At 39.0% G+C, this 24,235-nt stretch overlaps 1 protein-coding gene across 2 annotated transcripts in view; it reads left to right on the plus strand.

Moving 5' to 3' along the window:
* LOC133516111 (uncharacterized) overlaps positions 1-24,235 on the plus strand; it is a 51,362-nt gene that overhangs the window by 16,164 nt on the left and 10,963 nt on the right. Inside the window, exons 2-10 of one of the 2 annotated variants that reach the window (XM_061848843.1) lie at positions 4,739-4,870; positions 5,923-6,096; positions 9,346-10,526; positions 10,893-12,749; positions 13,224-13,395; positions 13,826-13,897; positions 14,591-14,768; positions 17,699-17,936; positions 19,255-20,403. In XM_061848843.1, the coding sequence (XP_061704827.1) occupies positions 4,755-4,870; positions 5,923-6,096; positions 9,346-10,526; positions 10,893-12,749; positions 13,224-13,395; positions 13,826-13,897; positions 14,591-14,768; positions 17,699-17,936; positions 19,255-20,403 (5,137 nt within the window). In that variant the 5' untranslated portion in view covers positions 4,739-4,754. The remainder of the gene's footprint in view (positions 1-4,738; positions 4,871-5,922; positions 6,097-9,345; positions 10,527-10,892; positions 12,750-13,223; positions 13,396-13,825; positions 13,898-14,590; positions 14,769-17,698; positions 17,937-19,254; positions 20,404-24,235) is intronic. The other variant, XM_061848851.1, reaches the window with a different exon arrangement.

A 24,235-nucleotide genomic window follows, 5' to 3' on the forward strand; every position in this document is an offset into this window, starting at 1 on the left:
CACGCGAGCATTTTGCGAGTTGTGTATGTGTACTTGTGTTATCTAGGCGCACAAACGGTTACAATAACAAGAAGTGTACACCGCGTGTGCAGTCCAACACGGGATCACGGGTGCGATTCGAAAATAACGTGCTAGCGACGCATTACGACATTGATACTTTACCCTTTGAACGCCATAACAAAAACGTTACTCACATGCCAAGGTCACGGGCGCAAGTGAGCTTGAAAGTGCATGAGTAATACATTAGGGACTTTGACAGCGATTATAACAGCTATAATCAATAATGTGTTCATGGCCCTTAAATCATGTCTAGTGACGGCGCCTTTAGGTGTTCTTGACGTTCAAAAGGTTAAGGGCGTTTGCTAGCTGGCGCTAGTGCACGGAGCGGGCAAACACGTGCAGGTGCCTTTGTAAGTAAAATCAGTCGCACGCGTCCGCGCCAGTTAGCGTTGCTCATACTGTAAGCCGCACGCCCGCTCCATGCACACGCGCGACGTTGCGGACGCCCTATGCCCTAAACCTTACTTGAAAGTATGAAGGTTACTCTGACAGCGGCTATATCAGCTATAATGTATTTATGACGCTTTGAGCATAGCTAGTTACGACGCCTTAAGGTATTCTTGGCGTTCAAAAGGTTAAGGGCGTTTGCTAGCTGGCGCGAGTGCACGGAGCGGATGCACGCGCGCGGGGTGCCTTTGTAGGTAAAATTCGTCGCACGCGTCCGCGCCAGTTAGCGTCGCCAGTTACTGTTTTTCGTTAACCCGCTCCAGCTAGCAAACTAATCGCAAATGGTCCGAGATTGGCGCAATAAACATGCATTCCCTTATCTGGATGCACCTATTCACCAATGCTTGCTTTAAAGTAACTTGTCGACTCATCCTGCTAATATTTGTGCGACCGTGAAGAAAATGTATGCCGTCAGTTATTATTCAATTTATATGAAATAAAGGTGTTAAATGTATTCAAAAGTTTTTATTTCATATGTATATATAATGGAACGAAATACAGCTACTATCTTAGCTTGGCAAGCAGTTAAGAGTCGCTGATACTTGTAATGTATTCACTGCGTTAATTTTAGGTTTAAGATTCTTTATTCTCACTAAGAATTTGACAATTCACTTACATGAGAACTTAAAACTACACAATTCAATCCTGCTTCATATGGCAAACGAAGGGAACGTTGCTTTGAACCGCGACGCAATCTCAAATGTTTCACTTTTACACAATTTTCCTGCAGAGACACAAAACAAGTATGTACATAGTACCTTTTTACGATTTATTTTATCGTAACATATAAACTTAGATTTATTTTCTTGCTGCTAATTATGGTACTCCAACTACTCCATAAATACATTTACTTACCTACTTATTGCTTAGGAACCTTATTTCATGTTTAATAATAAGTTTATATAACGTTTCTAGCGGGACATAACGCGAACTTTAAAAAATATAATGCGTTTTCTACCTTTATCACTCGAATATGTAAGAGCAAGAGAGATAAATAGACGAAACTTACTAGTTCAAGGTAACCACTCGTTTTATTGTCAAAGTTCCGAATTAAACAAACTTATTCTTCGGTGACATTTTTTAGCGTTTATAAGCGACTATACGGATCCAGCATTTGCCGTTCATTCGGTTCTCCTATTGCACGCAAGATGTCAGTACTAGAGAGGATTTGAAAAATCATAATTAAGTAGTTTAGTGCCATTTATTGAGCGGTAATAATTTAAAAAAATATATAAATTACTTTTTCATTATATTTCAAGCATGCAAAGTGATGTAAATGGTTACAAAAGTAACTCTATATGAATGACATTTTTTAGTTCCAGTTTACGCCGCAGCGCATGATCAAAATTATTAATATCATCTTCCCTGGACACTTTCGGTCTTTGGTGTCATATAAGTAATTAATGCTTAATTGAAGACCTTCCAAATAGGATATGACTCAAATGTATATACCAATAGTAAAAATTACCCAAACGGCTACCAAGGCTCCATCTAGTGCCAGGTAGAACAAACAAAGCGGCATTTACCACAATTAATTAACGAAAAAACTCGTTTTATTACCGCCCCTGCAAGCATTTGAGTGCAAGTATATATATATTAAAATACCTTATAAAAATGTCTTTTAAATGATATATATGGCTTAAGTATACAAGCAAGTTTCAGTGTTTAATAGCAGTATTTTTAATTCAAGCATATGTTATATCAACTAATTCCAGCCCTGTACGTACTTAAACGTAAGTAGTGGTAAACAGAAATCTAGAATTTCTCATATTCTTTCATACAAAACACCTAACAACCGGCTACATAACAAGTACTTTGTAAAACAACAGTTTATATTGGCCACTCTTTTTTTTAAATTGCTCAGTCCCTGCACGTTATCCAAAGTTGGTGTCATACAATAAAATAATGCTAAGAGTAAACCCTTTCAAACGAGATATGTCTCAACAGTATACATCCATGGGACAAATTGCCCATTCTCCTTTGGTTATGTTTAATTTTACTCTACGATCAATGCATAGACTTGTTATATTCAATTCACTTCCAAGACGAAGTGTTATCTTAATGGCACGTCACTTCTGCCAGGTCTTGCACTCGTAAGTATGTACATAAGTATACATATACTTTGATGTAGAACGCTGCCCGCGTAGCCAACCATGCCAATCGTTAACGCGTCGTAGCGAACGAAACGCAACTGTCACTGTCGTACTAATATGGATGGGTGATAGAGAGAGATGACTACGTTAGTGAGCGTAATTTTAACAGACAGCCGCCCTTACCTACTCTTTTTGGCACAAGACTGACGCTTTCAAAGGATGTAAAATACCTAGGCATAATCCTGGATGATAAACTGAACTGGAACAAACACTTTTACAATAAACTTAACAAAGCAACAGTAGCCTTTTGGCAATGCCGGAGGATGGTGGGCAAGAGATGGGGACTTGCTTCTCACATACTGTGGTTATACAAAATGGTAATAATGCCAATGATCAGCTACGGCGCGGTTGTATGGTGGCCCCGCGCCCAGCTAACCACGGTAATAGACAAACTAAACAAAACACAAAGACTAGCATGTGTGGCTGCAACGGGCTGTATCGGAGCTACCCCGACAGCGGCGTTAGAAATAATGCTAGGACTACAGGAGGATACATTCAGAAAGAAGCGGCTGCCACGGCTCTTCGATTGAAACATCTAAACCTATGGACATCCTTCAGCACATCGCACAAGAAGATCTATGAAAATATGATATCAAAACTACTCATGCTGGAAGCGCCCATCGACAAAACACCAAAAACTATGATCTTCTGGAAAAATTACGCCATATCATTAACAGAAGATCCGAAAGAAGGACTAGACCAAACAAACCTAAGAATATTCACAGATGACTCAAAAACAAATGAAGGGACAGGATGTGGTGTCTTCTCGGAGGACCTGAACATACACATCTCAAAACCCCTGGGAGAACACAACACGGTATTCCAAGCTGAATGTGTAGGAATAATAGAAGCTTGCAATGCTATAACAAGACGACAAGTGAAACACGAAAATATACTAATACTGTCAGACGGCAAATCAGTACCACTAGCGCTATGCAGCGACAAACTTAATTCAGAGCTCATACTCGAATGTCATCGAAGCCTCACGGAAGTGAGCAAAGACGGCAACAAAGTAACAATTCAATGGATAAAGGGGCATAGTGGATCAAGAGGAAACGATGCAGCGGACGAACTGGCCAGGAAAGGTTCAGAAACACCGGCATATGGACCCGAACCCATCATACCCCTACCAATATCCTACATACATTACCAGCCAGACTTACATCACAGACAACTGCACAACAAGTACTGGAATGAAATGGACACATGCAGGCAGACCAAGGATATTCTACCGGAACTGAACTACAAGCTCACCAAAATACTACTGAAAATACATAGACACAAACTACGTAAAATAGTAGGATTAATAACAGGACACAACACACTAAACAAACACCTACACAATATGGGAAAAACAGACAGCCCCATGTGCAGAGCGTGCATGGAAGAAGAGGAAACAACAAAACACATTGTTCTAGACTGCAAACAGGTAGAAGTATGCAGGAGCAAATACCTAGGGACTCCGTGCACAGTAAAGGAGGCAGTTAGCAACCTGAAAACATTGCTAGGCTTCGTGGAGGAGCTGGGGTGCTTAGAGTAGCGCTACCTCGTTTCACGCAAAATAGGCACAATGTTTGTCTTTTTGCGGAAAATGCCCAGAAGCACTAACTAACAACCGCCTTTAATTGACAAATACATTCGGAAAAATGTACAGTTCGTCCATGTTATGGCACTCTCCATAAAAGTCGTGTGGTAGTAATGGTAGCCGAACCAGTCGCCTCCAGCCTTAAGGCGTAATCAATCAAAATATTTTGTTAAGAGACATCTAAACGGGCTATATTTCTAGATCAATATTTGGTTGTCAACCAAGCACACGAGGCCCTTTAGTTGCCGACCAAGAAGCATAGCCAAGATGACAATCGTTGAAAGAAAAAACGCCAATCTAAACTTAAAAAATATATGGCAATAGTCACATGACACTTCGTACCATCTGTAAACCCATACATTTTTTTTCTTTTCGTTTACCGTTTGTCGATGCACGATTGTGGTCTTGGCTAGGCCCTCGGATAATTCAATAAAAGCGTACGCCCGGTAGATGTTATAATATATAATTGTAAGCAGACGTACATTGATTACAGGTGTAAGAGATGCTTGATGCCGGGGACGCGCTCGAGGGTTAAGCCGGTGTCGGCAGCCGAGCCCTCAGCCTCGGATGAAGCGTCACTGCTGGAGATTCATCTTCAAAGGCAGTTGGAGGAAGACATAGCTAGGTATGTACAATGTTAAAACATCTTCATGCTTTCATGTCTAATGCTTGGGATTCAGGTGCAAGTCATTATCAATCGTGCATTTAACTATAAATGTCGGTACAGTCAGCATCAAATAAATGATTGCAGCCAACAATGCCGGATTTAGAGGTCCGGAGGCCTCGGGCAATAAAGGAGTGGAGGCCCCCTGGCCCCAAATTTTTTCCAAATGAAATGGTAAATTTACAGAATTCTCTATTGCGGGGGGGACCCTCTTTTGTGGAGGCCCGGGGCAGTAGCCCCGGTTGCCCTCCCCTAAATCCGGCCCTGGCAGCCAACGTGGCCAATCATATCGCAACGCATCCATATTCCTATAAATATTATCAAAGGTGTGTCGTAATATATTTGACTATTTTTGGATGCTATAATCTGTTAGATGTTGACTGCAATACGATAATAAATATGGATAGCTATGCATTAACCCTTTATCAGGCTGACAGTTCAAAAATGAAAATCGAAAGTCAGTCTTACTCATTGAAAATAGAACACAAGTTTGAAGTGCCGTATGTGGGAAATATATCTCCCTTAGTCTGGTAAAGGGTTATAGGTATACGATTTTATTATACCTCGTGGAACTTAACGAATTGGAAAACACATGATACATATTCAATCTGGGACGCTAAAATAAGGAAATGCTACATCAAAATATTAATTATATGTCGAACCATTCATTTTAGAGCTGTTAGATTTTATTCTAGGTTGCATGTTCCTTAAATAGTCCGTTCTACCTTCAGTTTCCCTGCTAGATATTATAGATCGTTTTAAACCTAAACCATTATAAAAGTAAGTAGGTATATTTTCTGTATATGAAGGTCACTTTGACTTTATGATTTTTGACCACGTGTGTAATTTAACACGATTTTCCGGACGTGTAGGAGGCTACACATCCGAACAAACACTAATTTCCACTTGCTAAGACGATAGCTGTCGTTATTCATGATTTGATAAGATATAAGAACGATACATTGCTCTAACATAATTGTGTTTGCTTACATTTCTCCGCTACCTTGTTGCAGAATATTCGATGAGTCTATATATTCCGATCTTGAGGTGGTCTGTGGTAAACTAAAAATCCTTACTCACTCTTGTATACTAAAAGCACGCACGAAAGAATTTTACCATAAGCTTCAAACCATTTTGCATGTGAATATTGGGCGCAGTACCTTCGATGAAATTTATTCCTTCGTCAGGTGAGTAATATAATTGGGCTCTCATTTGACTCAAGAAAGTGTCAGAATGACGTAGCTACTTATAATGGCCACTAAAGCGCTACTTTACTGCCCCTGTCACGCATGACCCGAAGAGAAAAATGGACGATCGATTCTCCGTGAACAAACAAACTCTCAATTTTCCTTTCTGGATTTTGACATTATGAAAATATTTATACATAATATAGGATGTACTGATATTTATTATTTTCAGACTTTTGATTTTCTGTGAAAATATTTTTGGATCTCTCGTCCGCTTTCCTCAACGTCGGGTTGAATGTAAGGCCATTGCAATTGCCCAAATGTAATTGAAATGTTTGACAGGTCGCCACTTGTCACAAAAGTGACGATATAGTGACCATATAGTAGCCATATAATAGCCACATCATCGTCACCTTATCGAGCCCCGCAATGGCCCTAAAACACCAGCAGACCATCATACAGAGGTTATAGTCAATATTATGTCACAATAGTACATTATGATACAAGTGTGCTAAGTTGGTCATCACACACGAGGCAAGCGAGCAGGCATTAAGAATGAAGCCGATGTGGGTAATGCCCAATGCACACGCGTTTCATACTACGTTTTTCAACACACTTGCGAGGAAAAAACAAAACTTATAAATTTGATTTTTATCTCAAAACAGTAAAATTACAATTTTCAAAATGGTGGCTTACAGTTTTAACATCGAATAATTGCACCAACGCGTGCTGGGCTTGTATAGGCACTTATTCGCCAGTTTAATTGAAGTAAGTTACCAACACGTTTTCCAAGAAAGACTGGGCGTTTTTGCTGATTTTCCATTGAATAAAAATTTTATATGCCGCCAAATATTTTTCACCCGATTTTGATGGTAAAAGGCGTTCTCGGGTCTTGCCTCTATAGTTTTACTGGCAGCGTCAATTTTATGTGTTCTTTATTTTCAATGCTTGAAAATGACATTTTCGTCACTATATAAACTAAAAACATGCAAAACTATTCCAATTTTATGACAAATACGGAAAATGGCTGGCGCGTTATTTTTACAGACGATTCCAATGCGCGCGCAAGGCAAAGGCGCGAACGAAATCGACAAACAGCCAATTTAAAAAATGTAAAAGAACTAATATTTTCGTATTTCTATTCGACGGATGGAGATCAAATCGATAAAATGTTATGTTTATTCATTAATGTAATTTACGAGATAATTTAATCTATAAATTATGTTTGGTGTGATAAAACCTCTATGAACTAACATTTGAAACCTAATAGTTGATTAAAAAGAAATGTATTATTCGACCATATTAAGAAGGCTCCGTTTCCATGCATATTATTAGCAATCAGTTACTTTCTTAACTCAGTCGGATAATATAATGAAAAAGCACTAGTGTTATAATATACTGAAAAAGCACGCGTGCTTAATATCAAGGATTATGAGCTAAAAATAGGTGGAATAAAAACGTCGTTTTGAGCAAGTGTGTTGAAATACTCGTAATACATTATGATACAAGTGTGCTAAGTTGGTCATTACACACGAGGCGATATTGTGCGCGCGAGCTGTAACCGAGCGCGCAATAAGAAAGCTGATGTGGGTAATGACCAATGCACACGCGTTTCATACGACGTTTTTCAACACACTTGCGAGGAAAAAACAAAACTTATAAGTTAGATTTTTTAGTCAAAACAGTAAAAGTACAATTTTCAAAATGGTGACTTACAGTTTTAACATCGAATAATTGCACCAAAGCGTGCTGGGCTTGTATAGGAACTTATTCGCCAGTTCATTGAAGTAAGCTAACAACACGTTTTCCAAGAAAGACTGTGCGTTTTGTTGATTTTCCATTGTATAAAAGTTTCATATGCCGCCAATTATTTTTTACCCGATTTTGATGGTAAAAGGCTATCGTTCTCGGCTCTTGCCTCTATTATTATATAAAATGAAGAACACATAAAATTGACGCTGCCAGTAACACACTGGCAGCGTCAATTTTATGTGTTCTTCATTTTCAATCCTTGAAAATGACATTTTCGTCAATATATAAAATAAAAACATGCAAAAATATTCCAATTTTATGACAAATACGGAAAAAGGCTGGCGCGTTATATTTTTTACACACGATTCCAATGCGCGCGTAAGGTAAAGGCGCGTACGAAATAGACAAACATCCAAAAAAAAAAAAAACTAATTTGTTCCTATTTCTATTCGACGGATGGAGATCAAATCGATAAAATGTTATTTTTATTTATTAACGTAATTTTCGAGATAATTTAATCTATAAATTATGTTTGGTGTGATAAAACCTCTTTGACCTAACATTTGAAACCTAATAGTTGGTTTAAAAAACTTATTACTCACCAAATTAAGAAGGCTCCGTTTCCAAGCATATTAGCAATCAGTTACCTTCTGAACTCAGTCGGATAATATAATGAGAAACTACGAGTATTATAATATACTGGAGAAGCACGCGTCCTTAATATCTAGGATTATGAGCCAAAAATCGGTGGAATGAAAACGTCGCTTTGAGCAAGTGTGTTGAAATAAGTAATTATATGTATGCAGGTCTCAGGGTCTTCACTATAAACAGTGTAGAAATTGAAACGAAATGAAATATCAGAATTTGAACTAAACGTATGAAATTTTATGGCCACTTTTTGTATAAATTCAATATTATTCAAAACATTATTACTAATAGTCTGGACCACAATGAAAAATATTGCTGTAAAAACTCAAAAATTACACATTACGAGTATTGTAATGTAACCTAATATGATCTTATTATTTAGTGTTTAATTTATTATATGAAAAAGATGGTTTATAAAAAGTAATTTTAGAGTCTTTGTGCTATTAAGAAGTCCTCCAGATTCACTGGTATGTCAATTTCGTTCTCCATAAGTAGTTGTGTGTACAGTCACCTGCAATAATATGTTACTCTTCAAAGGCCGCAAAAATAGTTATGTGACATCCTCTTATGGCTCTACAAATAAGATCGTGTCAGATATTTTTCGGCCTTCGTTGTGTAACATATTATTGCAGATGACTGTGCTATCGTTGACGGCTTGACAGTTGACAAATGCAACGAGATAAGATCTACCAATGTTCACTGATGTTATTGCTCTTAACATGTATGTATCGGTATGATTTTTGCGAGTTCATTCGAACCACAAGGACTTAATAAGTTTAACACATGGCCTGTAGTTGTCGCAATTAGAATTTAAAATATGATTTAAAAAACAACAATTATTTCTTTCAGCGATGTGTACACTGAATGCAATATCAGAAATCAGGAGAAAGAAATACTGGCATACCTGAACGAAACATTTAAAGTTATAAAAGTAGTACCAAAAAATAAGGAAGATTCCGAGGACGCTGAAATATTCTTAACCCCCAAGTGTTTAAGTCCATATATTGAAAAGGGCCAGAAAACTATAAGCTCTAGTCCAAGCACAGAACTAACAAAAGAATATTACGCTTTGGTCCCGATCGATGGTAACTTATTAGAAAAAGAACTAATAGAACAGGATGTACTATCGAACGCATTCCATTCTATTATAAAGACACAGTCTGATAATTTGAAAAGAGCAAAATCTTCGCAGTGCAGTAAGAAGCCGACCTCGTTATCTCTTAGTTCTAGTCATACATCCAAAACAGTGAAACATTCCAACAGTTGTGATATTTTATTTAAATGTCATGGTAAAGATAACGTCGGATCTGAAGTGATAAGAGGTAATGATATAGTGTACAACGGCGCGGTTAGCGTAAGCTTCAGCAGCCAGACGGGTCCGACGCCGGCCGACGACAAGGGCACGGAGCCCGCATACTCACCCGACAGTCTCATCACCGACGAGCCCAGCTCCTCCTCGGACTACTTGTCGGCCGCCTACGCCTTCTCGCCCGGCGCCAGCTCTTCGGCCGCCCTCCCGCCGTTAAATGTTGGGGACAATATCACCAAAATGGAGAACATATTTACTTCATCCGACTCCGGCTTGGAGAACACCGGCCTCATGGAGAGCCTTACCAGTCATAAAGATGTTACGTTAACCGACTTGTCTCTTACAGAGAGCACTTTACACGACTTGACTATAGATGACACCCATTACTCCACCTCCAGTCCACTTATAGATAATCACCCGAGTCACAGAGTAAAAGCAGTGAGTGCGGGCAATGCGTCATCCGTGAGCACGCACTCTCTCCCGGAGACCAATGGGCAGAAGATAAATCAATCGAACAAGCATAGAGATGCAGGTTGCTGCAAATCATCCAAGGAAGAAAAACAACGCCAGAATGAAGAAATATTTATAATGGAGTCGTCATCGTTATCTTCAGAGACTGGCTCGTGGGAGTCAGTGTTTCCACCAAAATTAGCCGAAAGAGAACTTTGTGAAAGATTCTTAAAAAAGGAACGCCAGCATACATTCGCCGACGACGTGAAAGGTAATTCAAGTTCAATTATTTACTAGTAAAACTTGACCGTTCAGATGTCCCAATAACGGATAAGAGCTGCGCTTGTTTTACAGGCTTTTATTTAGTTCCACTTGTCCCCTGTGTTTGATTTAAAGTCTTGCAACATACTTTATGTTAGTGGATGTAAAATATTTATATAACGAAAATCATGTGGGAATCTTGACTCAAAATCAATGTTATATCACTTATATCTAAACAATAACTTAAACATAAAACTTTCATTAAAAGTAAAGTAGGCTATAAAAACAAGCATCAATAATAATAAAAAATGTTGATTATAGGTAGGTATGCTATTGTGTATACGTGCTATTTATTTAATGAAATTTACTTTTTCAGAGGATTTATGCCCCAGTTTAGTTCAAAAATCTCCTTTTAAGTCAACTTCTTGCTTCATTGATGCTGCAAGCTTGGCTGATGAAGAAGATGATACTATCAAAATACAAGTCCATCCAATAGAACCTGCCACAATTTTAAATTCGCATATTCTGCCTACGCCTAGTCAGCCAGTCCCTTGCGCCACCTCCAAACATGACATGAGTCCAAACGACTGGTCCGAGAGCAACGACAATGAAGACTCCTTGGAACAACCGGAGAACAAAGACCCAGAGTCGGCACATAAGGACTTATCTCCTACCATTTTTGAAATGACGCCCATAACTGAAGACTCTCTGTGCGTAAATGATGAGACAGCCTTACGCGACCAGCCAGCGGCGGAAAGCATAACGGCTACCGTCAACGAGGATACGTCACACCAACCCCAAGACACGAATACGTCTCTATCCAGTACCATATTTGTAACAAGTACTCCACATAATTCTATTATGTCTTTAAATGTCTGTACAGTGAAGCAGTACAACTCAGAAGAAAGCAGAATAGACTCTTCCACTTCCGGATATGAAAGCCTAGGAAATATGAAAAAGCTTCAGAAATTCAATGAATCATCGCCTATTGTTTCAGGGGGTGCATCTATAGAAGATTACTTACCATTATCGAGTAGTCATTCTGATAGTCCCATGCCTAGAAGAAGATTAGACAATATTCCCATAGTATCTGGTGCTTATGTACCTCCACTCGAAGAAGATAACTACAGAAAATCCCCAAAGCCCTCGTCCTTTGCTTCTGCGTGGGTAGTTGATATGTCAATGAGCCCGAAATCGGATGGTGAGAGAAGCACATCTAATTCTCAGTTTATTGCAAAGAAACCCTGCGATAGAGCGTGTGAATCTTTAAAAAATGAATGTATCAGCATTAACGATAACTTAAATAAAAGCCGAAGTTCGCTAGATTCTGATAGCAGTGAAAAATCAAGCCACAAATTCTATATAGACTTGTCAAGTTTACCGGACCCCTTACCACCAAAAAGTGACCATGAAGTTGAAAGTTCTAGTGAAAAGAAGAATATATTTTCAATGTACATCGATCTAGGCGAAAAATCTACGTTAAAGGAGATGCCAGCCAGGCTCTCTTGCTCTTTGAATTCGAAAAAGCATACGACTACTGATGTTAAGCCTAAATCCGTTGCAACTAAAGTCCTCAAAGGCTGTACTGACAATTATGTATCACCTGCTCCAAACAACAAAGATTCTAACAGTCCCGGTACATTTGAAAAATATGAATCGCTCTGTAATGACTTAAATATCAGTATTTCCGAGATAATACGCTGTCCAGCGACTGAAACAAAAATCAATGCTACAGAAATCAACAACAGCATTACGCCCGATCCTGTTAAAAAAGAAAGACCATCTCGAGTTTCCGGTGTAGATAAAAGCTCCTTCCAGCGCGACTTGGTCATTCACGAGGAGCCCACGGGGATCGACCAGTCCGGCGACCTATTTGTCAAATTGTCTGACTTGGATAAACCGGCGCCGAAAAGTGATGCAACAATAATCACCACCATGTATGAAGAGTCAGTTTCGAACGTCAGAATGACTAGGTCTATTCCGGATAACAATTGGGGGAATCAAAGCGGAAGCCTTTCCCGACCGATCGATATTATAAGTTCATTTCATTCGGAGAACGCTTTGAGTCTGAACAGGCTGTTTCCCCACTTGAAGAACGAGTTCAGTAAGAGCATGCCGGGGTCGCTGCCGAGCAAAGGGCGGGGGCGCGCCTCGGGCCGCGAGACCGACGAGCCCGCGTCCGACGTGTCGGAGCTCAGCAGCGTGCAAAGCAGCGTCTGTCGCTCCATCGTAGGTGAGTTCTCATCGTGCAGTCAAAACCGCGTTTGCGTTTGTTTTTTTACCTGGCGTCGAGCTAGAGTCTACCGAGGAATATGATTAAAACAAGTCGGTCGAGTCTCGCCTGTTTTTATCATCTAGCCAGGCCACTTGGTATGCTATAGGCACTTGATCTGAGACTACCGGTCTGGCCTAGGGGGAAGTGACCCTGCCTATGAAGCCGATGGTCCCGGGTTCAAATCCTGGTAAGGGCATTTATTCGTGTGATGAGCATGGATATTTGGTCCTGAGTCATGGGTGTTTTATATGTATTTAAGTATTTATAAATATTGTTGTCTAAGTATCCTCAACACAAGCCTAATTGAGCTTACTGTGGGACTTAGTCAATTTGTGTAATAATGTCCTATAATATTTATTATTTATTTATTTATTATTGATCTTAGTTGCTCAATCATAATTTTTCATTTATTTAAACTATATTTTTTTTTAGAAAACAGCACAACAGAAGAAACAACCAGCCAGACTTCAAGTCTAATAGGATTCTGCCAGTCGCGACTAGGCCAGGATCTGTTGCGAATGTTTCTCGAAGAAATTACCCCTGATGTCATCGTAGAAGTTTCTGGTAGACGAATCAAGGCCCATAAGTGCATTTTATCGTCTAGGTAAGGATTGTATTTAAGACCTCTAAATCTACCGCTAATAAGAGAATGTAAAATGTTAACTTAGAGAATTTTTATTTATATCACAATCAAAATAAATGTATTCTAATGAAAGTGATGACGTAAGTACATGTTGGATGCTGTAACAGTATCTGTTTAAATGGATACAAAATAATCATAATCAAACGTTGAACCACTTCTTAGTACTATTTCTACAGAGAAACTGTTTTAAGCGTTGATTCAACTTTGATTGTTACCCATTCCTGATTTATTGCATTACTCTATAATGGAATTGGTTCCACTTACAATCAAATAATCATAGACATTTGATCCACATAAAATAGGATCAAATGAGTCCTAGAAATGAGACACCTAGCCTAGTGAAAACGGTGCTTAAAATGTCTTTTTTTTTTACACAAGTATGAAATTTTAGGTGCCAGTACTTCGCCAGGATACTGAGTGGCGGCTGGGTGGAGAGCGCGGGAAATGTGATAGTTTTGCCACCGTAAGTTGTCTTCAATTAATATTATCGGGTAAATACAATAGGGTATTTGACTGTATTTAAAATAAATTATTTTACATCATGCATGTAATAAAGCACCAGCAGATTAATAGAAAAATGGACAGTAGTTATTTTTAGACACAATTTCTATTTTAAATCCCGTATAAAGCTAATAAATAAGAGTAACTGAGTTGATTGTGACGTCACATGCCAGTGTTCCATATAAATTCCATGGCAGCAAAATCGTTTTGACAGTTCGAAAAAAGAAACTGATTTAGCTGGTAGTCAAATACCCTATTAATGGGCTTCTGAAGCGATTCTGTTCTCCGATAATAAATAAGTTTTTGGAAAAACTTCATTTTTACAAACAAGCAAACAAATTTCATTTTTTCATTTGTACAAGCTTTTATCGATGGTTGGTACTTTTCTTTTCACAGACAACTAAGAGTTATCGAGACAATTCTAAAAACCCGAAAGACAATTAGTTTGCGTTGTCTCCATCATCAGATCAGCTCCATGTCAGCATAATATTACATTGTCATCCGATTTACACATGTATGTAAAATTTCAGTCCAATCGGGAATTGGGTCAAATTAGCTTCCAAAATTTGACCCACACTAACTAACATGCATACTAACAGGGGCAAGTTTAATAAAAGCTAGTAAAAAAAACTTGTTTAGTAACTGCGTTGTGTAGGTTCTCATACAACGTGGTGCACTTCGCGCTGTGCCACATCTACTCGGGCGTGTCTCGGATCCCGGACGCGATCAGCATCGTGGAGCTGGCCACGCTGGCCGACATGCTTGGGCTCGAGGGGCTCAAGGAGGCCATCATGTTCACGCTCAAGGCCAAGTACTGCCACCACTTCCACAGGGTGAGTCCTTACTGGTTTGTGTAGCTTTCTCGTCTACTCGGTTCCGTTAATCCAAAAATAAAGATCAGTGCCTTGTGCCACCCCAATGGGTGAATACATAGATCCAGATTTCAAAATAAGCTTTATATAAGTAGGACTAGAAACATGGTCTTTCGAATTTTAGTTCACATTACATATGTTGGCAACTCCAACAGTAATATAATCATTCATTCATGCATTCGTTCTAACGTTTGCTCCGTTCTCGACGGTCGGAGAATCTGTCGCCATGTTTAAGTGCATAAGTACATTTCTGTGCAGTTAATTAGTAAATACAATGTGACCATCAAGACGGCTTTCTGTTCTTCGCCCATCAACTGAACCAGCCACTAGATCTCCGCTGAACAACATATATAAGGCGCTAATAAATTAGTTACCAATATTTGTACAGCTGGTAGTACTTGGCTCCTGGAGTATATTTAATGTAAATGGAACATTATAGGTTACATGGTGTCTTTTTTTGGAGAAAAATGGAAAACTAATTTGTTACGTAAAAATACCCTGGTAGTCAGATAATAAAAAGATACCTCATTGATCAGATTCTAGAACCTCTTTTACCTAACTCTGAACTGCCATTTAAGACAAACAATTGTAGACATGACAGAAAGTGTAAAAGAATCTCTTATAAGTACGGAAGTTCGAGTTAAGGAACGAAATCTCCATGTACCAAAAAGTGTCATCAAAAAACTTTAAATAGGTGGCGCTACAATACCTAGAGTACTTGAACAAAAAAATCAAATCATAGACAGCGCAATTCACTCCGTCAATAACGCCTAGGTTCTTAGCTACTCAAGCGCTACTCTGGAGAAATTTGGAACTATTATTTATAGCTGACAGCTGGACACTTTTGCAACAGTTCTACCATAAGAGATGCCACTCCTCTTAATTCCACACTCCATACTTATAAGGATCTCTTTTAGGGAGAGTTGTAGAGGCTCGTAATTTGGGTCTGCTAATGGATGAATCTTTGTAATTTGAGAAACAGATCTCTGAACCAATACGCAACTGTTTTTATCGTCTCAAGGTACTGTACAAAATCCGTGGTATCTCTCCATTGACATGCGCTTTAAGTGTGTGTCCTAGACTCACTTCGTGGCATCAATCTGAGTGAACCCTATTAGCACAATTTTCTGTTCCTTTATAGATTAATTTGTGTATAATGATTTATGTTATTCTTTTTTGTGCTAATAAATTATTCTTATCTTGTCTTAAAGATCTTGTCAGTTAAATGCACATGATGATTATTTTAGATAGAATTATAATTTATTTTTTGTGCGGTTAATGAAAAAAAAAATACATACATATATATCAATTGTTTTTCAACACACTTGCTCAAAACGACGTTTTTATTCCACCGATTTTGGGCTTATAATCCTAGATATTAAATACGCATGCTTTTTCCGACACTCGTGCTTTTTCATTATATTATCCGACTGAGTTAAGAAGGTAACTGATTGCTAATAATATGCATGGAAACGTAGCCTTCTTAATTTGGTCGAGTAATACATTTATTTCTATTCAACTATTAGATTTCAAATGTTAGTTCAAAGAGGTTTTATCACACTAAACATAATTTATTGATTAAATTATCTCGTAAATTACATTAATGAATAAACATAACATTTTATCGATTTGATCTGGATAAGAATCACTCTGAATACAGGAGACTGGAAAGCTTTAGAGGAGGCCTTTTTATCGGAAACCCCGGTAACCTGATAGTGACAATGTAACACATCAGAACGATAAACGAGTCAGTGAACACAGGCTTATTGGATTGGAATTGTTTTAATGTAAATTACTATCTCTTAAAATATCGGTAGCTAATTTTTTAGCACCTATATGTATATTATTATTATTTCTCCATATAAATATTGAATTCTTATGCAGATCTCATATTTAATAAGAAAATTACACACTAAGATCAACAAATAATTTTATAAAAAATACTAGTCTAGAAGGTCCATAAGGATTTTTACAAAGGAGGGTTATAGTATATCTAGTAGTGAGACTGGGATGTATACATACTTGATCCAGTTTTTCCTACATACTTAACCGTAGTAGGTAACATCTTGATAGTCTTGATTTGCTTAACTTAAACAAAGGACTGTAACGGCAGTAGAAGTACGTACATATACAATAGAATATAAATATAAACAATATGCGACTATGGTCAAGGAAAACATCGTCAGGAAACCGGACTAATCCTATCCCAACAAGGCCTAGTTTACCCTCTGGGTTTGGAAGGCCAGATCGCAGTCGCTTTCGCAAAAACTAGTGCTTATGCCAAATCTTGGGATAAGTTGTCAAGCGGACCCCAGCCTCATATGAGCCGTGGCAAAATGCCGGGACAACGCGAGAAGGAAGAAGAAACAATATGCGACAATCTCACATAAATCGATCTAGAATTCTAGACCACAGTAACCTCAATAAGGTTTATGTTTTGTTGTATTGTGGGGTGGGTACTAGACGACGATATATTTTTTATTTGAAAAAAAAAAATGAAAACATTTATTTTTATATAATAGATACCATAGATATATAAGTAGATAAATACTTGAATACAAAGTAACCATCCATAACTCAAGCTTAAAAATCTGTGATAAACACACAAATAAATGCCCTTACCAGGATTCGAACCAGGGACCTCCTGCTTCGTAGGTGGGCTCACTACCGACTAAGCTAGGAGGCCGTTAAAATATTCCTTAATTGAATCTTTGAATAGAAGAATATGCATATCGTAGAATTTGTGGATCATCTAATCACCTTTTAAAACCGCTTCACGGTATGCCGATATCTCATCGTTCTTTTTTTAGTTTCCGTCTACTTTCAGACTATATGCTAAATTAGTTAAAGTGCAGCGTTACAATGTATATTAAATGAATAATGTTTGTCAGCCATGCGCCGTGTGCACCGCCGGTGTGTTGGAGTGCTTCCCGTTGTCGTCGGTGTACAGCCTGGACGACCTCTACCGCAAGTGCCTTAAGTGGATCACCAAGTACTTCTCCAAGGTGTGGCCCACCAAGGCCTTCGCCACGTTGCCCAAGGAGCTGCTCGACAAATGCTACCAGCAGCATATTATTAACCTCACCACCGAAAATCTGGTCGACACTGTGTTTGGATGTGCTATAACTGGTGCGTAATGTTACCGTGTCACCGGCGAGAAAGGCCAGGTGAAGGGGTTGTTTAAAGCAGCCATACTAAACCTGCGGTCCGCCGGACATTTTCAGGTGTCCCGCCAGGTGATCCTGGTAAAAATAAATAACCTTTGCCATCCAAACTCATCCTTAAGCAAAATCATCTTGCGGCCCGCGGTTACAAGGCAAGACCGTCTTTGTGGCCCTCATAAAAAAGGTTGAGTATGGCTGGTGTACAACATGAAAAATTAACTAACTTAATATAAGGAGTGGTTCAGAAAAAAAATAGCAGCACATTATGTGGATTTTTCATTTTATTTAGTGATAATTATTAAGTAGCGCATTTTTGTAGTAATCCGTACATACTATTCTATACAATTAAATCGTATTTAAAATAAAAGGGCGAATTGAAGTGTTCGCCTTTTATATTACATGTCTCCTAAGACATTTTGAACAGCGTCTTCTGTGAGAATTTATGAGGTGTTTCTCATAAACATAGTTATTTATTTAAATTTGATAAGCTCTTTAATACACTATTAAATGTCTTATGTTCGATATTACACATTTTCGATTTGACTTCACTTTGAAGTATTTGCGATTTTTACAGAAATTTGTCTCCCATAGAAAAACCTCTGTCAGAGGTTAGATTGGAGAGACTTCCTGACTACCGAAGATGAACTCCAGTTTATTAGTATAATTTACTCGTAAGATGATATTCCTAAAAGCATACAACTAGTTGTGAATATTAAAATTAAAGTGTGTCATTGTGGAAAACGGCAGGTGAAGATTGTCAAATTGTGTTGTACAAAAAGTTACGAAGTACATTGCAATAAAAATGAGAAAACTCATACAATATGATATTTCTCAATATGATTTTATTGTTATTATATAGTATTTTATCTACGGATTACGGAAAAAAATAAAATACTTCATAATTAGTACAAAATAAAAAAATATACTAGATAATTCACTGCCACTTTTTTACTGAACCACTCCTTAAGTACCTAATCTTAAAAAGTAAACAACCTAATTGTTACCTGTCTTTAAATGTTAATTAATTACATATGTAATGGGGGTAAACTAATTACTGATTTACTACTTATTTCGATTTGATTTGTGCTAAAATTGTTCCAATTATGACCACTTTGATTACTAGTGCCAGGTACTTTTTACTCTAACTGCGGATTTCGAGAAGTACGGCGAAATACTGCTTCTAAAACGTGAGAGAATGTGGACAAAATCGGTTATGGGTGGTAGACATTAGGCGCTATTGTACATGTATACGAGCGTACTTCTAGAAAATTTTATTGTTTCAGTGGAGTCTCTGCAAAACAGTCGTTGGGCAGAATGCGTGGCGCGCATGTGCCGGCGGCTGGTGAACGCCGCGGCGCACTTCGCAGCCCTGCGATTGGTGGCTGTACTGCGCGGCGTGCGCGCTGCCGCTCCCGCGTCCGCGCCGCCCGCAGCCTCACAGGCCCTGCATGACTGCATCGCCGCCGCCATCGAGTGGGCGCCCTCCGACGAGACCGCGCGCGCATACGCGTACCTCTCCGCCCTCCCCGCGAACGCGGACGCGGCAGCCGCCGCGCAACGCTCGCGCCCCGATCTCATCGCGGACGGCGCGCGCCATCCCCCACCGCCGCCCGCCGGCGATCTGCTGTTCGCGCACGCCGCTAGCTGGCGACTGCAGTGCGAGGGTGCGCTCGTTCGCGCCGCTCCCCGCGCTGTGCTCACGCAAGCCTTCAAAGAGCTGCCGCCCGAGCTCAGGAAGCGGCTGCGCGAGCTTGGCTGCATTATGTACGGCCCGCAGGTAGTGCCGGCCGCCTCGCCGCTGCATGATCGCAAGAGCCGCAGCGCCTACCACACCCGGCCCGTCCGGGGCCCCACCGCGGTTGCAACGCGGAGCCTTGACATAGACCACGTCCGCGAGTCGTTCGTGCCGTACGCGCCGCGGCCCTCCGCGCACCTCGGCTCCGTTGACACCCTGAAAAGCAATGGCGACCTGCGCGACCGGAAGCCAATAAAAGTGATGCCTCCTAAAATCAGGACGACGAAAGCGCAGGAGGAACGGGCCAAATATAATATGGCAAAAACGAATCAGTCGCAGGATCGGCTGCCCAGCAGAGGGGGGCGACCGGTTCAATTATTCGAAAATACAAAACCGAGATACTTAGAGCCGCGAATGTACAAAGAGAGCGAAAAGAAATCGCCTGCGACCAAAAAGCTGGTGAATAAAATGATATCTTCGAGTGAGTCATCTCGGAACTCCAGCCCGATCCAAGCGCGGGTGGTGCGCGCGTCGCGCGTGCGGTCGCGCGAGCAGGCGCTGTCGCAGGACAGCCTGGCCAGCGCCTCGCGCCCGCGCACCGCCGAGCCGTCCACCGACTCCCTCAGCGAGTCTCAGAACAGCAACAAATACGCTACATACACTAAAAGAAAATACACCACGAAAGGCTCCGTCGAATGTAAGTAAAACGTAAATAGATATTGAGAACTTATTAAACTTAGGTACACAGAAGGGTCAGGGTGACAGGTCGGGGGCGTGGTTTGTTTTAGAGTAGCGCTATTTGCATCTCTATTCCCAAATATGCTTAAAAAAATGTGACGAAGCCACGTAAAGCAATAACGCCAATAATAACAAACCACGAAGTGTACAAAGACATTATATTTTGACCTTCAGCAAACAAATAAACTCATAATAGACCGCGAGCCAGGAACAGATTTCCAGGACCAATCGTATAGTGGTTAACGGCTATGTATGATGAACCATAGTGGACGTCAGTTGCCGCTCCGTTGGCGGGTTCAGGAATGGCAGCCACCGAAACACAAAAATTTGTCATCGCATCCCGTTTGATACTTTGTCAGATGAGATGATACTTCAAATGCTATTGAATAGAATAGAATAGAAATCATTTATTCAGACAACACATCAAATAACACATATAGGAAATTCAGGGCAAAGATAAACAAAATAGTAGAAACTGAGATGTGAAGCCGAAATGATCTCCACTCAGCAATGCAGTTGGCACGACTAGCGTGGTCAACGGCGCTGGTTTTATGTGGAGCCAGTGGGGTGTGCTGGACAGCACAGTGTGCGACATGTTGTGGACGACCTATGTAAATATATACATATATTCATACAGAACTGGTGAGTAACTAAAGTACAAAATAGGTAATAAACGGGGCTCGAACAAATCATGCCGATGACGTGAAGCCACTCATACGATGATTGCAAATAGTATTTTTATTTTTCCTAGGTGTTTCTCAGAACGTTTCAACCGCTGTCATTCAGATCAGTTTTGGTTATTTTGAACAAGAAAGGTACTAGTTTACCGTAACGAAATGAAGAAGAAAAATTCATTCGAGCATATTACAAGTCTGTGACAACAATAATAGACTTGTTAGATAAAATATAGTCATAAATCTATGCATAATTTCATTAAATAATAACATCACATTGTCTTTTTTTTTATTTTTAATAATATATTTGGTCCCACAGATTTGTCGTAATTAATTTTAAATAATCGTAACTTACGGCATAGAGAAATTATTAATCCCTAATAGAGTGCTCACTACATAGCAACCAAAAAGTTACGCTAATTTCAACTTGCAAATATCAAATTTTACTAAAACTTATTAATAATCTCCATCCATTTTGAGATTATGCTCGTTTTAAATGAATCCACAGGTGTTTCTCAGAGCGTTTCAACCGCTGACAGTCTCCTGGTTATGTCGTAGTCCCCCAAGATTGGTATACCATTTTTGGTCACGGTAAACTAGTACCTTTCTTATTTAAAATAAACAAAACTGACCCACCGATCTTCTAGAACTTCAACATAAATGTGGGCAGGGGACTGTCAGCGGTTTAAACGCTGTGAGAAACGCCCATGGAGTGAGCACTCTAAGTTCGGTTATATTGTTCGTGAGATTATTTTATTCAAGACATCACCCTATCACCTAAAGTCCATGGAATTATTTACGATTATTGTGTTAGTTATCATCCTGTCTGCAAAATTACGTCACCTTTGCTTCATCCGCATGATTTGTTCGAGCCCTGGACTAATAAATAACAATGACGGGATCCGGAAAGTTTTTTTTTTTTATATAAATAGCTTCAGGCAGCAAAATTTGTTGGTCCATTAGGTACGCTTTCAGTCTTGATTTAAAGGAACCAATAGTACTGCTCTGTCAAATTGGTGGTGGAAGATTATTCCAACACTTCGTGACAGCATAGTGAAAGCTGCCACGGAATTAGGGAATGCAAAAACCGGAGGTTTTTCAAAACCGGTTTTTTTTCGGTTTTACAAAAAAAAACGAAATCGGTTAAAACTGGTTTCGGTTTTTAGAATCAAAAATTCTTAAATTCATCGCCATGGAATAAAGAAAAGATTGCTTCACGTGTAAAAACGAATGCTAGTATAGTATATACACGATTTTATCACGAAATTAGAGACAGAATATCTGACTATTTTATTGTATTGTATGGGAATTGTCAAATAACTTAATGTTATTTGTAACTAGGAATAGGATCAAAACAATTTTATTAAATTATTTTTTTCTTAAATATATGACAATATCAATTTATAATTTAATGTTATTTGTCTTAAATCAAGTGGCCCAATCCAAAATCTTGCTCTTAGTTTTTCGCTGTCTTCTAGTAAATATTCAAGTAGTTCATTCGTTTACTGTTACTACCTTCCTTTATAAAATATTTGCTAAGTTATTATGGATTTGTAAAGTAGGAAATAAATGAAATAAGCTAATACAACAATTCACGTCACGTGTTTCTTCTCGAAAAGTCGATTAGAAACTGATGGTGTTAGCTTAAACTGGGCAAACACAGGTAGTCAAGTAATTCCATTCTTTAGGGTTTGAACTATCCTTTCCTATTAGTGCGAAAGAGACAAAAAAGGTTGTCGGTAAGTCGTTATCACCGAACCAACAAAAGACTCTAAAGCTGCCATTGATATAATTAATTACGTAAAATTTTTCTACAGCGCATCGCATAATAAAATTATAAGTAAGACCTTTTATACCAATTCGTATTCGTACACCAGCACGGATGTCCTGCCACTGCCAGTACTTCATATTATTTAAATCTTTCGTTTTTTTGTATTTTGTATCGTAAAAATTCATTTAGCGTTACAAATGATCAAACTAACACAACACCACATTATTTGATTTGATGTCGATTCAACCGGTTTAGGACCGATTTATACCCTTATAATGAATAAAATATGCAACTTAGGTAAATAAAAAAAAACCGAATAAAGCCGAAACCAGTTTTTTCAAATTCTAAAAACCCGGTTTTGGGTTTACGTCAAAAAACCCGTTTTAACCGGTTTTTTCGGTTTCGGTTAAAACCGGTTTGCATTCCCTACACGGAATGCAGCGGTTCTGTGCCTTGGGCATAGTAGTCTGTGAGGATGTCTGATATGTTGATAGATGGTCAATAATTTAATAAAATCGCCAGCCGAAATGCCCAATATAAAGGGGTGGGGGGCAAAATTTCAAAGTGTTCCAAAACTATTTTTCTTTGTTTCATAGTGAAAAAAAAAAGATTTATGAAGGAAAATGTGTCCAAAAATACCATTAACCTCCCCCCCCCCCCCACCCCTAATTATATTAACATTACTGCTTTACAAGAAAAATATAATCAGACCTCTAAAGATAGAGGTCTATCTTTTATTTAAAAAAACAAAAACCTTTCCGAATTCAGTTTACAATTTAACCAACTTTACGTGTGTTTATTACACTTGACATTTCTATGAGATAACATTACAGGCACCCTTTTTTAAATAAAAGAACAATTTTTGGAATCGGTTCACATGATAGAGAATTATCCTCAAAAAACCAACATACGTGCATTACATAACCCAAATTAATTAGACCGATAGATGGCGCTTTACACAATTATACTTAGTATAGGTACTTCTGAAGTCTTTCGTCTTTGTAGTTACACAAGATAATTCACAGCTTGTACGGAACCCTCGGTGCGCGAGTAAATCGAACTCGCACTTGACCGGTTTTTTATTTATGATAGTAAAACAAAATCATGAAACTTTGCATGTAGCATTCCATCAGGCGTTAAAAATAAACGGATTGCGGTTGCGTGGCGTTACAAATGAATGTTCATGTGAATAGCTGACGGTCTTTCCACTGCGATACAACCGGATGACGGATTTTTTTTTAAATTTAAAACGGCACTTAAACTTTTATCTGACAAAGTATCAGCCGGAAGGCGATGACTGATATTTTAATATGGATACCACATAAGTGTCTTGTATGTAATACTGT

Source organism: Cydia pomonella, chromosome 1, assembly GCF_033807575.1.
Source record: "Cydia pomonella isolate Wapato2018A chromosome 1, ilCydPomo1, whole genome shotgun sequence".
Taxonomy (NCBI): domain Eukaryota; kingdom Metazoa; phylum Arthropoda; class Insecta; order Lepidoptera; family Tortricidae; genus Cydia; species Cydia pomonella.